A 16156-nucleotide genomic window follows, 5' to 3' on the forward strand; every position below is an offset into this window, starting at 1 on the left:
TTGCTATTTTTTGCTTTTATGCCTTCAATGATGTGTGGATTCTTTTGTTTGTGTAGTATACAGAGGCTGAATGTAACACCCATGAACCCAAAATCCCGGTTTGGGATGTGTATCGATCGATGCAGGTTTTGAATCGGTCGATGCAACCGATGTTTTTGCAGGACGACATAAGTGAAACGCTCGTTTGGTTGCGTTTTGGGTTTAAGAAACCCTAGGAGTCTAGTATAAAAGAATACTTTGATGTCCTTGGCCGAGTTTTGGTCATTCGTTCTTCTGTAGAGAGAGAAAAACTTCTAAAAATTCATGAAAGTGTTCTTGGTGAGCCATTTTTGGAGAGATCTATCCCGGTGAGTGGAGATATGAGGCTGAGGACGTGAGAGGAGCTTGATAGGAGGCTAATTTCGTTTGTTTATGGGTGTTGTTTGCTTATTTTCTCGTAGGTGAATGTTTGTTGTGAGTTTTATGGTCTTTGGATTCGGCTTTTGGCATCATGGAGCCGAGGAGAGTCGAAGGAAATTTTGTTTGGTGTTGTGTTGCGCGACTGCATCGATCGATGCAAGGAGTGCATTGGTCAATGATGTTAGGGATTTGACGGTGATGCAAGTGGCGTTGCATTGGTCGATGCAAGGAGAGTATCGGTCGATGCATCTATGGATTTGGAGGAATTGCAACGGTCGATGCAAGGAGTGCATCAATCAATGCAAGGATGTTACATCGGTCGTAGCAAAGATGTTGCATCGATCAACGCAAGTGCGTAGAGTCGACACACGTGTTCAGAGTTGTCTTGTTTGCTTGTTTATTTGTGTACTGCTTCTGTTTGTCTTTTCGCTTGTCTGTAGAGCCCATTAGATGGGAGGATCGCCTCACAGAGTATTTATGATAATACTCACGCATCTTATTTGTGTTTGTGATGCAAGTAAAGGCAAAGTGTGATCGTGGAATCAATGCGATGAAGAGGGGGATGTTCTAGCGGCTTGTTGATGTGTTGTCTGGCTTATGTTAGGTTGCTAGAGTCGAGTTGTTATCATGTTGCTAGAGTGTTGGTTTAATGATTTATGACTCTCTTGGATGATTTATTACTGTTTGTGAAGAATTTCGAAGTGCGATGTCTGCCAGCTAGTGAAGGCTAAGCATCAGGTTCCGGGCAGTTTGTTGCAGAGTTTGCCCATTCCAGAGTGGACTTCGTGGTAGGATTGCTAGTGTCTCGGAACTTTGATATGATTTGGGTTATTGTGGACCAGTTGACTAAGTTGGAACATTTTCTGGCCATTAAGAAGATCGATGGAGTAGGGGTTTTGGCTACAAAACATGTGAAGGAGATAGTCAGATTGCACGTGTAACGCCCCGACCGCCACCTCTCTGTGGGCCCCATGTCCACTCCCTGTCCATAGGCCCACCTTCCTTAATGGGCCACATGTCCTCTGACTAGGCCCGTGATCCTATCAATATCCAACAGCCGGTTTGCTACATCGGGGAGGTTTTAAAGACTTATTACCATCCCTACAAATCACCACATGATCTTTTCCTTTATTTTGTCCTCACTCGCACAGTTCCGACAATCACTTCCCAGAAGGTCACCCATCCTGAGACTACTTCAGCTTAAGCACGCTTAACTGTGGAGTTCTCTCAGAACCCTTGACCGAAGAGAAAAGTGCATTTTGGTGGCATAGTTGGCCAAATAGATAGGAGGATCGCCTTATAGAGTATTTATGATAATACTCATGTATCTCATGCAGGTAAAAGCAAAGTGTGATCTTGGAATCAAGGCTATAAAGAGGAGGATGTTCTAGTGGCTCAGTTGTTTGCTATGTGTCTTTGATATGGTGTTAAAGTGAAATTTAGTTGTCTAGAACGGATGTTAGGATTGCTGGTTCTATGACTTGTTATGTTTTGGATTGTTGTTGGAATTAGTTTAAGTAATTTATTATTCATTATTGGTTTATTGAATTGGTTATGTATTATCTGCTATTTGTTATTGACTGGGGTAGGTTGCTAGTAAGTATGACATTAATAGATATTAGATCATATAAAAAAACAGATCGAATTGTTTCAGCTTCTAATTAAGGCTCACGCATATTGGAAGATCAAAAAACTAGAACCAATGAAAAACCATATCTTTAGGCCATAATACTTGCTATGTATCAAAAATAGACACATGTAACTTAATTCGCCATCCATATCTTTAGGCTTGTTTTGGATTCACTCTTTGTTTCCTTTTTTTCATAATTCTCTTGGTTGATTCACCGTTGAAAAACAATTGTGTGGTGTAGTTAATTGCAATAGTTGTGTGGTTGTAATTAATACTCACACATATTCGTAGATCAAAAAACTAGAACCAATGGAAAACCATATCTTTAGGCCCAAAGTTTTCTCTATATATACTTGTAAACTTTTTTTTATTTTTAATTACTTGTAAAGTTAATCAATTCATTCGTAGCATATGAGATGAGTAAACCCAATAAAGTCTCGGCCACCACACTAACAATCTTCACCCTTCTTGCTATAGGTTTGTATTTACATATTACTACTATTTAAGTAATTTATATATTACCATACAAAAATAACTTAATTGGCAAGAAATGTTACTTCTTTTCGACAAAATAAATTCAACTATTTTACCAAAATAAATACAACTATCTGATTACAAACAATAATAGCTTTCGATATGTACCAACAAGCTAACAACTTTTTTATAGTATTTTTGAAGTTTGTACATGAGTTCGAGCATTTTTATTTTTTCACTAGATTATTAGTCGCTTATTCCTAATTCTCATAATTTATTTTAGAGTGAGTCCAAATATTATGTTTCTTACTTAACAGTAGGTCATTTGTAATTCAATTTCAGTAAAGAACGACAATTATTTCATTATTAAAAATAAATATTAATTATATTATTGTTATTAATTATATATCTATATATGGTCATGTTCATATAGTTTATTTTATTTCATTTTATTTTGCTTATTAGAGTAGCCAATCGCTTAATCTTGTTTCTTAAAAATCAAGTTTACAGTAAAAAAAATACTACTTTGAAGGATATAGCTTATTTTATTTATTCAATTTTAATAAGTTTCCAGAAAGTTATTATACTATTGAGTCCGACAAGTTTTTTTCTCTCTAGAATATATATATACTAGGTATTATCTTGCGGAAAACAACGGGCTGAATTTTTTTGATGAAAATTTGTAATAATTTATGTTGTTATTATGTTATTTATAATAGTATGTGATTAAAAATTTGTTGCTTATATTATAATTTTTATATTTTAAAAATATTTATTGATAACCTGTCAATAAAACATTGGCATTTAATGAATAAAAATGTTTAAACTTTTGTCAATTAAATGAAATCCTTGTTATAGTTGTGAAGTAACTAAAACGATATAACTAACATTTAAAAAAGATCAACAATTCTTATCTGTTTATTTTTTTAGTACGAATTATTTTTGATTCTACAATATCCCGTGCTTAAAGCAAGGGTCAACATTAGTTTTGATCCGCAGAATAGTAGGATATATATTTTCTACAATGTTTTACTCTCTTCATTAAGTAAAATAGATGTTTAAAAACTATATTTCTATTTGTTTCACAAATAATTATATTTTATACTTTTATATTTGCATTTATATCATAGTTATAGAATATATGACTATTTTATATTATTGTTGCACAATCAACTATATCATATAATTTATTAATATGTGAAAATTTGTTAATTATTAGTATTCTAGAAACATGGAATTAATATATGTATATATATATATTTTTTAAGAACTGATTTTTATGTCTTAATATTTTCTATACTAGGGGTGATGGTAAAAGAAACACACGGAAAAAACTTGTGTCTTGATGTTATAAAAGGTAATATACATTGTGTACCACAAGATTGTGACTTAAGAAAAAAAAAATGAAAAAATTGACAATTGTAGTTGCGAATCCTCCTCATCATGCATCATTGAAGGGTGTAAAACTCAATGTAAGAGGAAACATTCCAGTGACGTTGGTACTTGCAAGAAAATACCGAATCATTTATACAGACTCGAAGAATGCCACTGCGTTTATTATTGTTGATAAAACCATATTAGATGGATCGAATCTTCATATTTATCAGATCATCAGATAACCAAGTTTAAATTTTTGGTACGGAAGTCAAAGAAATTTTTTATTTTCTTTAATAACAAGTTGTAGACCATGACATAGTCATAAGAGCTTTTATTTGGGCATGGTTTGTACTTTTTTGTTAATTAAACTAGCACAATGTAGATTTAAAATAAAAGTAAATAAGTTTTTTATTGATCACAATAAATATTTTAGGTATTTCCTATAAAATTAAATTAATTTCCTATTAAAATGATAAACATTTATTTTAATATTTTACACTGAAACAATCTATCTGTCTTTTTAATAATAATAATTAAATATTTCATAATATTTAATTAAATCCAGACAATAAATCAGCAACAAACCATCATGCATCTCCGAAAAAATACCAAACCAACTCTAAATTATTATAAATACAATAACCATTATAACCAATAAAAACCATACTCTTCCTCATTGCCGTGAATAAGTATTACAAGAATTACTCAGTGAGATCATTCCATCTATGGCTATATTGTACCACCCCGACCATCAACTCTCTAAGTAAGCCTTATGTCCACACGGTAGCCCTGAGACGGAGCCGGATATCCGGCGTTTTTGAGGGTATCCGGATCCAGATCCGTCTCCGGCGGATTTGCAATTTTAACATCCAAATCCGGATCCAGTCAGTCCAGATATCCGCAAAAATACTCGGACATCCGTGGATATCCGGATCCGGTCAATTTTTTTTCAATTCTTAGTTTTCTCATTCTCTTCATAGATCTAAATAATTGAGACACCAAATATGGGCGAACATTAATTTGAACCGTTGTGAAAAGGCATGTCGAAGATCAATAAAGATGAGAAACCACCACGAAGGGAGATAATGATTTTGGTAAAGCAAGAAAATGATGTAGGTCAAGGATGAGGATGATTTAATGGTGGAGATAGTCGTTTTTAGTTGCAAAAGAGAAGACTATGGTGGAAAACAAGGATGATTTGGTGCTTTGGTGATGGAGAAGGTCGCTTAGGTGGCGGCTGGAGATGTGAAAGGCGAAGTTTACGGCAAGGTGAAGAGAAGCAAATAATGAAGTGTTGAAAGATATTAGGGTTATTAGATATTAGGTTTGGTTAGTGGGCTTATTTTATATTCAAGCCCAAAAAAGATGCAAACTTTTTCAGAAAAAAAAATGAAATAAACATATGTGGGCTTGGATTGGCGTTGTATAGACCGGATCCGGATATCCTGCACAAAAAATTTAGGTATCCGGATCTGGATTCGTATCCGGCCCGATCTATCATTTCACTCTCCGAATCCAGATCCGCCCAGACTGGATATCCGATTTTCTGATCGGATAACGGATTCAGATCCGGGTTTTCGGAAGATCCGGATTTTTAGTCCGAGGGCTACCACACGGGCCCATGGGTCCACCTGTTAATGAGTTTTACATCCACTCTTGGCCTGTGGGCCCACCCATATCCGACGATCAGGTTGCTATGTCCCAAAAGCTTTAAAAACTTGTTTATCTACCCTACTAATCACCACATCCTGGAAAGTCACCCATCTTGAAACTATTCCAGCATAAGCACGCTTAACTGTAGCATTCTCTCAGTATATTTGATCGAAAAGTAAGTGCATGTTGGTGAAAGTGGTCAAATCAATTGTTTTAAACCTGTTTGAATGCACCACCATATTTTCTTAAACCGAGGTGTCAAATATACATACAAGAAATCGAGATAACAACCACAAATAAAAATAACAACCTAGCCACTAAGCAGAACATCCAATAACACATTCATCACCCCTACACATCATCACGAAAACCAGTCATACATAAGCTCACGGTCACAGACTCACCTCAAACAAGGTAATTTAGAACAACAAACACAACCAGGACACTGTCCACCTTCAACAACTCAACCACGCCCTACAACAAGCCACCAAACCAAAAACAACTTTGAAACAAGCTGAACATAAACAACCGAAAAGTATAGCCTCAAAGACGTAGCCCTAAATCGGAAACTAACATTTAACTTTCCATCTCCACCGATGAAAAGCAATCCCTAGGCGTCATATATCTTCCCACAAAACTTTATGTCGATCAGGTAACAACCGACGAACACACTTCCAAACTCCGTTGGTCCCAGTTTCGTCTGGAGAAAAATGTCCCACAAAGCTGCAGATATCTCCCAAAATGGAGAATCACGACATAAGAGTTAGGTAAAACACTACCAAATGTCATTACCTTTTGGTATGTTTTGATACGTTGACACTCTTTTCATCCAAACTCTGTCGATTCTGCTTCCTCCTTATTCTCCTTCACACCAACGCCTAGCTTCTTTCATTCTCTCTTTCTCTCAACACTAGTAATGAGGAACATCAACGACAATAGAGAGAAGAGGCGTTGAAAGCTAAATACATACTAATAATGTAGGATCCAAATATCCAATTTTTTACTAGAGAATCTGAAATTTCTAATTTTTATTCGAAATTCTGGGTATTTATCCAAAAATTCGGGTATTTAACCAAAAACCCGAAAAACTTTGGGTATTCAATAAAATTTTGGGGTTTTATGTACTCGAAAATAATTGGATTTTTAGCGGTTCTGAAAATTACTAGAACCACTGTATCAAAGCTAACCACTTTATTCGAGTCGACCCAAACCTGAAAGGACCCGAACCAAAACCGAACATAATTTTTACATTTACCCTATTGGATCCTAAACTCCTCTACCCAAAAGATCCGAACTCGAACGGTTCCTATCCAAACCCGACCCAAGTATCTGAATGCCCAGGCCTACTTCGTGGCATTGGTTTAGGTCTATGGTTCTTAAAGACTCAAAACACATCTTTTGGTTTTATCAAGGGATATATGTTAGAGGCTCGCCGCAAATTTCGGGTTTGGAGGCATGGTGAGAGGTCTCTTGACTGTCAGACGGAGGTTGGTTGGGAGCGGGCGGTACAGGTCTAGGCCTTGGCTGGCTTCTCCTCAGGCATAAAAATTATTTGGCTCGCGCGTCGGTTTAGGTTTATTCAATTTCGAGGCGAATCTTGTCTCATATAATTTTCCATCTATATATACATTTTTTATGTACATTTTGGATTCTACCCTTTTATTTGTACTTATTTACAAAGTTAATCCCTAAAAAATTTCCAAAAATAGCATTACTTCAGATTTTGTTTCCTAAATATTTTACATACCATTCCAACTAAAAAAAAAATATAGCAGAATCAATATGGAAATAGAAACCATGATATATTTAACAACACCTTCTATTGTGTATTGAAGATATTATATCTATGAATCCTTTGCAAACAAAGAAAACAACAATTTGATTCCTATTTTGTTTTCCAAAACCAGTAAGCTTTGAATTTGATTCTTAACGTAAGAAGAACTTCGATTCATATTTATTTAAATATTATAATTAATATATATAAACTTAATTAAATTTTAAAATATTATGAATATGTAAAATTAAAAAAATTAAAATAGTATATAATATGGTTACATAGTAGATATGTTATAAAGAGGACATGTTGGAATTAATAAAATCCCCTATATAATAAAACGGAAGTACACAACATTGTTTTGCAGACTATATAATTTTAATAAGTTGGTTACAAATAAGTTATACATTAATGATAGATTAATTAGTTACAAATAGGTTATACATTAATGATAGATTAATGATAGAATATTCTAAAGAATCATATCATCTAACTTACCATATTAATTTCCTTTATTAAATTATTCATCGAATAAATTTTTTTGATATCTAACTTAACATATTAATTTGTTAACTATCATTATACTTCATCTTTTATTTTTATATATGAGTCTATTTTGTGAAACAAATAAATTATCATATTATTTCTTTATTTATTATTTTTTTTTGTGCAAAATTATCATATTATTTATAATAATTAAAAATAGTTTTATTTCCGGATATATCATAAGTTAAATTTTAAAAACAAATATAAATTCTTCAATCTATAAAATATTCAAGCTTTAGTAATATTATTCTTTAAATAGAAAATCAATTGAATTAAAAATTCTACTGAGTAACGGGTCAAAATTTGAATATTTAAATTCAAATTTACAAAATTATGGTTTATAATGACATTCAAGTCATGATGTAGAATATACATTGTTGAAATAACTTCACATATATAACCTAGTACAACATATTAAATTTTTATTTTAAAATATAAAATATACAAAATTTCGTAGAAAATAAAATTTAACCAGTATTATAGCACGAGTAATTATCTAAAATCATTAACAATATAAAACTTACAAAATAAGTGTCTTTTTTCACGCCATCATATTTAGCATATGATTTTATTGCATAATGTTTTATCCAAAAAAACTTTTAAAAACAATCACATAAATTATATTTTATATAAAAATTATAATATAAATAAAATGAATTTCAACCCATGCTCTAGCACGGGTCTTAATCTAGTATCATTAAATTAGTGTTAACATGGATTAAATCTTCATTTTATTATTTGTCAACACTATTAATATTAGAATATTTGACATATAAAAATTAAGTTGATTTTCCTAAGATTGTGTAAAATAATTAAATCATTAGGAAAAATGTGACTTAATCATAGCGTATAAATGACTTATTATGTATTTAGATCCCTTATTTTTTGTTATAATAATTAAAAATCAAAATAGATTCTCAAAAATAAACAAAACAAACTAAATAGAGCAAACAAATGGTCATGAGGTATATTACGGGTTAAAAAATTAATATAAACATTTAGCCGCACAAACGGTCAGGAAATTTAGTTATCCCTCTATCTGGAAAGCATCCAATATTTAACAAACAAATACAATATAAAATATAAATAATAATAAAAATTATATACATGCGGTATACCGCGGATTAAAATCTAGTACAGTTTAATAATGCTTCATTTGGCGCTCGGGAATATCTTGGGTGCGAGGCTAAAATGCCACAAACTGATAAAAATTAATCTGGCATGCCAGTTTTTAATCTGAATGTCATAAAAATTGTGAGATTACAAAATTACCTTTAATGAAATTAAAGACGAATAGTACAACTAAAAGAGAATAATACAACTAGAACAACTGAGAGAAAAATTGACAACTGGTACAATAGAACAACTAAGACAATTGGTACAACTGAGATATAATATTATAACGAGTACAACTGATAATGAATACGACAATTAGTACAACTAGTACAAATGATATATACAACAGGTACAACTGATAAAGAATACGAAAACTAGTACAACTAATATATAAAATTACAACTAGTACAAATGATATATACAACGGGTACAACTGTCACTAAACCCACTTATAATTCTAAACCCTAGCGCCGTCGTCGCCGATTCTGCACCATCAACCTTCCATTACTTCTCTCCATCGCTTCTCTGCCGTCGACCCCAGATTTTAACCTCTCCACGGTTTCCTATGGCATTGTTTTACGTTTCCGATGGCAAAAAAACAACATGTAAGCCCGATCTTCATCGGATTTGAAACAAACACAGATACATCGGTTCCATTTGCGCAGATTCAACACAATCAACGACTAAGATCTCAAAAGTTTTCTTCACTCTTTTGTCTGATTCTAGATCCATCTCTTTCTCTCAATTTCGTCTGTTTTTTTTTTCTAGATCTGAAATTTTGTTTCACGTTAATAACGAAAGGATAGAATATTAGGTATAATGTTAGATGGGTTTTTGGTCTTTTCAATAAATTTTAATTAAAAGAACATAGAAAATAACTAAAAAATATTACTAGAATATGGCATAAAATGCATTCTAGCATTTTTCTCTCGAGAATATGGCATTCTGGACATTGTTCCTCGACAATATGGCATTTCTGGACATTGTTCCGAATATCTCCAACTGATATGTCAAACTTCTAATGGCACGAAACTGGCTTGAATACTTATTTTCATTCCTTTTTGTTCTTTATTTCCTAAACGCGCATTCATTAAGTTTTTTTTTTTTTTTTTTTTTTTTTGTAGCATTCATTATGTTGTTACGTAACTTTCTCAAAGAAGCATGTCATTCAGGATTTGCGTTGTTTGGTATAGAAGAACTTTTTGGTGTTGAGTATAAAGTAATTAGAATTATCAAGTGATATGGAGGATGCACAATATTATGCAAAACCTCAATAGAGAATGGACCAGTATATATATATATTTATCAATTTATATGGTATTGAATTATCTCATAGCTCATTTCATATCCTCGAATTCTCTCATTTCTTGTTAATGTTCTTTGCACTTTTCTCTCATCGGACAATATCAAAAGCGGCGACTGATATCCACCGGACAAAACGGTGTACCTACGCGAGCTCGATGGTTAGGGATGGTAAAATGCCTAAGCCTCCCTTGCTGCTCCTTCATGTACCCTCGACACAAGAAGGCCACTGAGAACTCGTCCTCCACCAGCCGGTTAACATCGTGAACGAAAACATCAGTCTCGTCGCTGTCATAACGGTTACGAGCCAACAAACCCGCCGTGTAAATAGCGCTCATCCTCCCCGGAGCTTCCTCGTGGTAACCCGTGGGAGCATCGACCATTATCACATCCCATTGCGTCTCATACACGTCAGCTGGAAACCCCTTCAGCGACAGAGCACATTTCGAATCTCGCGGATCAGACACGGCTTTGCAACCCTCTGTTCTCTCTAGCTCCATAAGCTTGTTCGAATCTTTCACTTTCGTGTCGTATACGACATGGTATGATTCCAAGTTAGGGATTTTCTTAGTCACTGTCTCGATCCAAGCTTTATCTTCCTCGAGGAACACTAGCAATGTAAGAAATAACTTTATAAAGAAACCAGAGATTTGATTAAACTTTAAAGATATGTTGTTATGAGAAGCTTACAAGTCCGTCCACCATGATTAAGAGATGCCCACATCAAGCTGTCGTGTCCTAAGCGAAAGACGAGGAAGTTACAAGGAGAATTCTTGTCCAAGACTCTCTTTGAGACTGAGATTTCATCAAACGTTTGTTGTGGTGTGATCTCCGTGGTGACGTAATGAACCAACGCATCCGATAGAGAAATGGGCAGTTTGGTGCATTGTTGTTTGGTTGATGGGCATTTAGGTTTCTGGTGATATTCCTCTCGTGTGTTCGAGTTTGAAGAGGAAGAGATGCTTTCTCTTTTTAAGAAGAGAATGAACAAGACCAAGACTGAGCAACAAATGAATATGAGCTTTGAGCTGATGAAAGATTGGGTTTTATTCCTCATCTCTCTCGGTGATAATGGGTTTCAAAGTATGGAGAGCTAGAGAGAGAGAGAGAGAGAGAGAGATGTGTTGACGATGGTGAAAAATGTGAAAGATAGAGAGCTATGTGGTTGAATTGATGTAACCTTAAAGAGAGAATGATTGGGGAAGTTGAGGATGACATGATGGCTACTAAGGTTGCTATTGAACCAGAAGTTTGGTGGGGATCTGTTGAATATTATTATTATGTTCTGTATAATGTGATTGGAAAGATGTGAAACGTAGTGGGGGGAAGGCTTGTGTTATCAAACTGATGCTTGAAAAACAAGAATTGGATGCCAAAACACAAGACAATACAGGTGTTTAGTCTAATTATATATACATCAAAAGTTTTTAAGTTACTTAAAATAAGAAAAGGGCCTCTTTGTGTAAAACTATGCATCCTGATCCTGCAAACTATGCATCCTGATCCGGCATTGTGTAAAGTCTAATTTACAAAACTTCTATCTAAAGATCCACGAACATGCCACTAATTTGAGTGACTTTGAGATACCACCTACTGATCATTAGATATTCAAAAGCTCGGAGTAATTGATGTACTTTCATGTAAAATAGTGTTCTCAGTATTTGTTAAAACATGTGGAGTCAAAAGCTTATACCTTGTGAATAGGTCAGACTAAACACTTATGCTGAAGAATAAGTCTTGAAGAGGTAAGCCAGAATCTTTTGGTAATCACCTAATTGGACACCAGTGTTTGGATCAACCAAGAATGGAACCTGTAAATTGTATTAAGCAACAACAGTTACAGCCGTTTCTTATAAGTTATTGGTAAGAGTGTAAGTAGATTCTTGTATAGACAGAGAGAGGTAAAAAAAAATAGACCTTATTTGATCCTGAAGCATTTACAAGTGATTTCATCCGTGTGGACCCTTCTCCAATGTTGTGTAATACGTAGGGGAGCTCCAGCTCACACAGTGCTTCACGCACCAACCGTGAATACTTGGAGGGGAAAAAAAATGAGGAATCAAAACCCTTGGTCACCAACGTTTTCTCCAGCATATGAAAGATGATATGAGCACTAAGACTGAATTATTACACCATAATAATATACTGCATAGACTTAAAATTCTTGATGAGAAGGTTTCTATATCATAGATAGGATTTAAGCTCTAAATTATGAAGAAATCCTATTTATTATATTTGAATCAAGGACTACATTCTATATTTGAATCAAGGACTACATTCTAGAACCCTTAGTATCTAGGAGATTTGTAGTAGAGACCTATTAACTTTCCCAAAGCCAAAAGGATCTCAAACAACCAACTGGTCAAAGACCCTTCATCTGTTTCCCACCTTACTGATTTATACAATTCTGGTGCCTATCGTATTAACAGGAAATATTGGCGAAAATCTATTAGAGCAATGTGCGGATCTAACGACCAATCATGAGAAGAGTCTTCTTGCATACAAGAAAGGAAAAGGCAAAAGCATAGTACCGGGTTGTTCTCGTAAGAGAAGAGCTCGAGCATTTTAGGTGGCAGATCTGTTGAAGCCTTTTCCCACAATGACATTCCTCTACCTGCCCGGAGAAGTGTTGGCATCCATCCAGTGAACAAGGTGCTGGAAAATTCTAAAGAACTCAGCTATACTATTAAAAGTTATAGTTACAGGAAAGAGAAACTAGCCTACATGAATACTCCAATTTATTCACGCTAAGATGGAGCTAGAGACTACAGAACACAAACCAGATAGTTTGACCCCAAGTATTGCAGATTTTGAAGATGCTCACCTTTCCAGAAGTCCTGTGGAAGGGTCTCTTCCATTTCCATATTGTTTAAATAGGTACTTCACGATGTCACCTAAAGTAGAAAGGAGATGAGAACCAATGTAAACATATCTAAAGAACACGAAAATAGGCTATTAATGTTGGAACTTGTGACTCACCACTCTCATACATTAAAGTTTCAGTATTCGGGTCGACGAGGAATGGAAACCTGCAAAATTTCATACAGAATTTTAACGAAACACCATTAGAAGGGAAAACAAAAACTGCTATGGAATGATGAAAACAAAACAAATTGACAGAACAAGAACGTAAAATTACATCTCTTTTCCGCCAGATCTTCTAACCAGTTCTCTGTGTCTCACAGATCCTTTAGGACAAGGATAAACCTGAACTAACAAAATATTATCAGGATAAACTTTGGTTTATTGCTTAATGAGCCATCTTTGGTTTCAGTTCTTACTTCTACAGAGAGGTCTAGCTCAGTCAAGGCTTCCCGCACCCTCCGACAAAAGGGACATGCCTCTATTATCCCAAAAAAAATCTCAAAAATGTAAAAATGGTTTTCCATTAATGCACTTTGTTATATTGAAATTAACAAGAACATACCAAATTCAAAAAGCTGCAAACGCAAAGGAGGATGAAAAGAAACAACATCTTGGTTATCTATGCCCTCAGATGATACTCGAGATCCCCATGGAAGTCTGGCAACAGATGCTAATGAAGAAGTTGCAACCTGTATTCATGCCAACCATAAGGAAAGAAGACAAAATACTCAGTGGTTTGTCGTGACATAATCAATGCTAAAATCTCAGCAAAACACAGTTCCTTATTTCCTTGTAACAAACCAGAAAAAACAGGACTCTCTTACCCCTCTGTAAGAAATTTCAGAAACCTACATCCTCCCTCACAAATTGATAAGATCATAACCGAACCAAACCAGAGAAGATGCTTAGTGGTTTCCTTAGTTTTAGGATATCAAGTCCACGATTCCATATTCCCATTTTATTAATCATGTTCCTTGTTTGTAGGGTTGGTTATCAATCTGTTTTGTTTCGTTTGTGTATTTAAAGACTTCAATGTCACATTAATGGAATAGACTTGAAATTTGACAAAACAGAGTTTATCTCTTTGGTTACTTGTTCATGTGTTAGACATAACACATCTCTTTGGCTTTGAAGAGGGACCATTCTATCAGTGGTATCAGAGCAGTTACTCTTGGCTTTGAAGAGGGACCATTCTATCAGTGGTATCAGAGCAGTTACTCTTGCTTTGAAGAGGGACCAAAATTAGCATTACTGCTAACATTTGGTATCAAAGCATTTCTATCCATCTTGTTGACGGCATTCTCCCAGAATCAACGTTCAACAAAACACCTTCGAATTTCTATTTCACTATCCAAAAAAAAAAAAGAAAGAATCCATGGAGCTTTACAATGAGATCTATGGAGCCCCTATCTTCGATGTTTATGACGATGAAGAGAAAATTGCAGTAACTTGTTCTAAAGTCTTTGAGAACCAAAGTGTTCTTCTCCTTTGTTCTTGATAACATTGATTGTCCTAAATTGGGACCTATCATTTGGTATCAGAGCAGTTACTCTTGGCTTTGAAGAGGGACCATTCTATCACAAACCCTTCTGCTAAAGTCAAAGGGACCATGAAATGGTTTACAGTGCGTGATATTAATATAGTTCTTAGATCTAAAAAGGCTATAATAGTATCAGTAAACTGAAACCTAAACACTTGCACAACACCAAACTTAATCAGGCTCAAATGTCAGATCTAATTCATTGGTTTTGAGAGGCTACGGACTTAAAAACAGAAGTGTTGCAAAACATAAAACATTATTATTTGACTAAAAAAACTCCATAAATTAAAAACATGACTAACCTCCAGAGCATGATTCCGCTGTTGAGAAGGATCACCTCCCTAGAAACAAGAGCTGAGAAATATTAGATTGAACCAATCACTCTCAGTAAGCAATTTCGAGACATAACACTAACACCCAACAACCTAGAAAACAAACACACTTGAGACTTGCGATGACAACAAAACAGCAGAGAAAGTGTCAAGTCACTCACAAGAGCCAGATTAGAGTGAGTAAAAGAGAGAAAGACTCACAGAGAAAACTTTAAGCAATGGACATAGAAAAGACAAGAAGCTCGATGACTTGCTGCTCGTAGTCGACGCTTCATCCGTTTTCGCCTCTGATTTCACATAAAGTCTTCCCCTTTCACAAACCCATTTCCCGTTTCTTGAAATTCTCTTCGAGAATCGTTGAGAATGAAACGTGGATGATGGAAACGACGCAATCGGAAAACAGAGAGTGCTGTTAGCCACCGATGATGTTAGCATTGGATTACGCAGAAAACCTAATTCGATAGTGAAGAAAGGAGAACGATCGATTCACAGAGACACAAAAGTTTGGCGCTTAGTTTTGACTGGTAACAACAACACTGTCGACGACGACGACGACGACGACGATGACTCTTGGGGAAAATGTTAACCTTGGTTCTGAAATTTACATATTTACCCTCAGATATTATAAAAGTGCCTTGAACTTAAAGGGCAAACAAGTAAATACCACTTTCATCTTCTCTCTCACACAGAGTCACAGTCACAGAGCACATCGGTTTGTTTCACATACATACACTGTCGAACAAGGCGACGGCGACCCGAGAAATCGAGTTTCCTGGGAACAAGGGCAGTCATCTCAGGCACAAATTTGGGGTCACCTTGTTCTATTGAAGAAGAGATGCAGCTTTAGTGGTTAAAAAAAAACCTTTGATGGATTGGGGTTGCATCTCGTATGTATGTGTGAGAGGTGTTGCTTTTGGTTGATCACTTAGCAATTGAGGAATAAAGCAAGACGATTTATCAAAATTGGACCCAAGTGGCTCTTAAAAATTGAGTCTTTATTGTGTGTTTTTCTTGTCATGAGAATCTGATTTTTATAGGTCAATTGTTTAAAGCTATGGTGGTACAGTTTTGAATTAATGTATACCATAAGCTATATAGCTTACGTAGTTGGCTTGTTTGTATATGACAACAATGATGCACCATCTCTT

The 16156-nt window shown here is 34.9% G+C and overlaps 2 protein-coding genes and 1 long non-coding RNA gene across 10 annotated transcripts; 1 reads left to right on the top strand and 2 right to left on the bottom strand.

Moving 5' to 3' along the window:
* Positions 1-2404: 2404 nt before the first annotated feature.
* LOC109126014 (uncharacterized) lies at positions 2405-5168 on the top strand. Its single transcript, XR_002033078.2, has 2 exons — positions 2405-2506; positions 3807-5168. It is a non-coding gene; the product is annotated as an uncharacterized LOC109126014 (long non-coding RNA).
* Positions 5169-10177: 5009 nt separating this feature from the next.
* On the bottom strand, positions 10178-11537 carry LOC104707287 (glucuronoxylan 4-O-methyltransferase 2). The gene is made up of 2 exons (XM_010423608.3): positions 10962-11537; positions 10178-10881 (listed from the first exon to the last, which is right to left on the bottom strand). Exons 1-2 carry the CDS (start codon positions 11326-11328, stop codon positions 10376-10378), a joined length of 873 nt encoding a protein of 290 aa, XP_010421910.2. The 5' UTR covers positions 11329-11537; the 3' UTR covers positions 10178-10375.
* A 53-nt stretch (positions 11538-11590) lies between these two features.
* Positions 11591-16154, bottom strand: LOC104707288 (uncharacterized). Of its 8 annotated transcripts, XM_087461584.1 has the most exons (13): positions 15871-16072; positions 15673-15780; positions 15210-15602; positions 14979-15017; positions 13699-13825; positions 13553-13614; positions 13411-13478; positions 13251-13300; positions 13096-13165; positions 12803-12926; positions 12189-12305; positions 11965-12082; positions 11606-11864 (listed from the first exon to the last, which is right to left on the bottom strand). In XM_087461584.1, exons 3-12 carry the CDS (start codon positions 15441-15443, stop codon positions 11990-11992), a joined length of 984 nt encoding a protein of 327 aa, XP_087317710.1. In that variant the 5' UTR covers positions 15444-15602; positions 15673-15780; positions 15871-16072; the 3' UTR covers positions 11606-11864; positions 11965-11989. The 8 variants fall into 8 exon arrangements, with proteins under 8 accessions (XP_087317708.1, XP_087317710.1, XP_087317709.1 ...); XM_087461583.1 differs by having other exon boundaries at positions 11606-11861; positions 15673-16056; XM_087461580.1 differs by lacking the exon at positions 11606-11864 and having other exon boundaries at positions 11877-12082.
* Positions 16155-16156: the final 2 nt, after the last annotated feature.

The sequence above is a fragment of the Camelina sativa genome, chromosome 8, assembly GCF_030686135.1.
Source record: "Camelina sativa cultivar CO46 ecotype springtype chromosome 8, ASM3068613v1".
Classification (NCBI taxonomy): domain Eukaryota; kingdom Viridiplantae; phylum Streptophyta; class Magnoliopsida; order Brassicales; family Brassicaceae; genus Camelina; species Camelina sativa.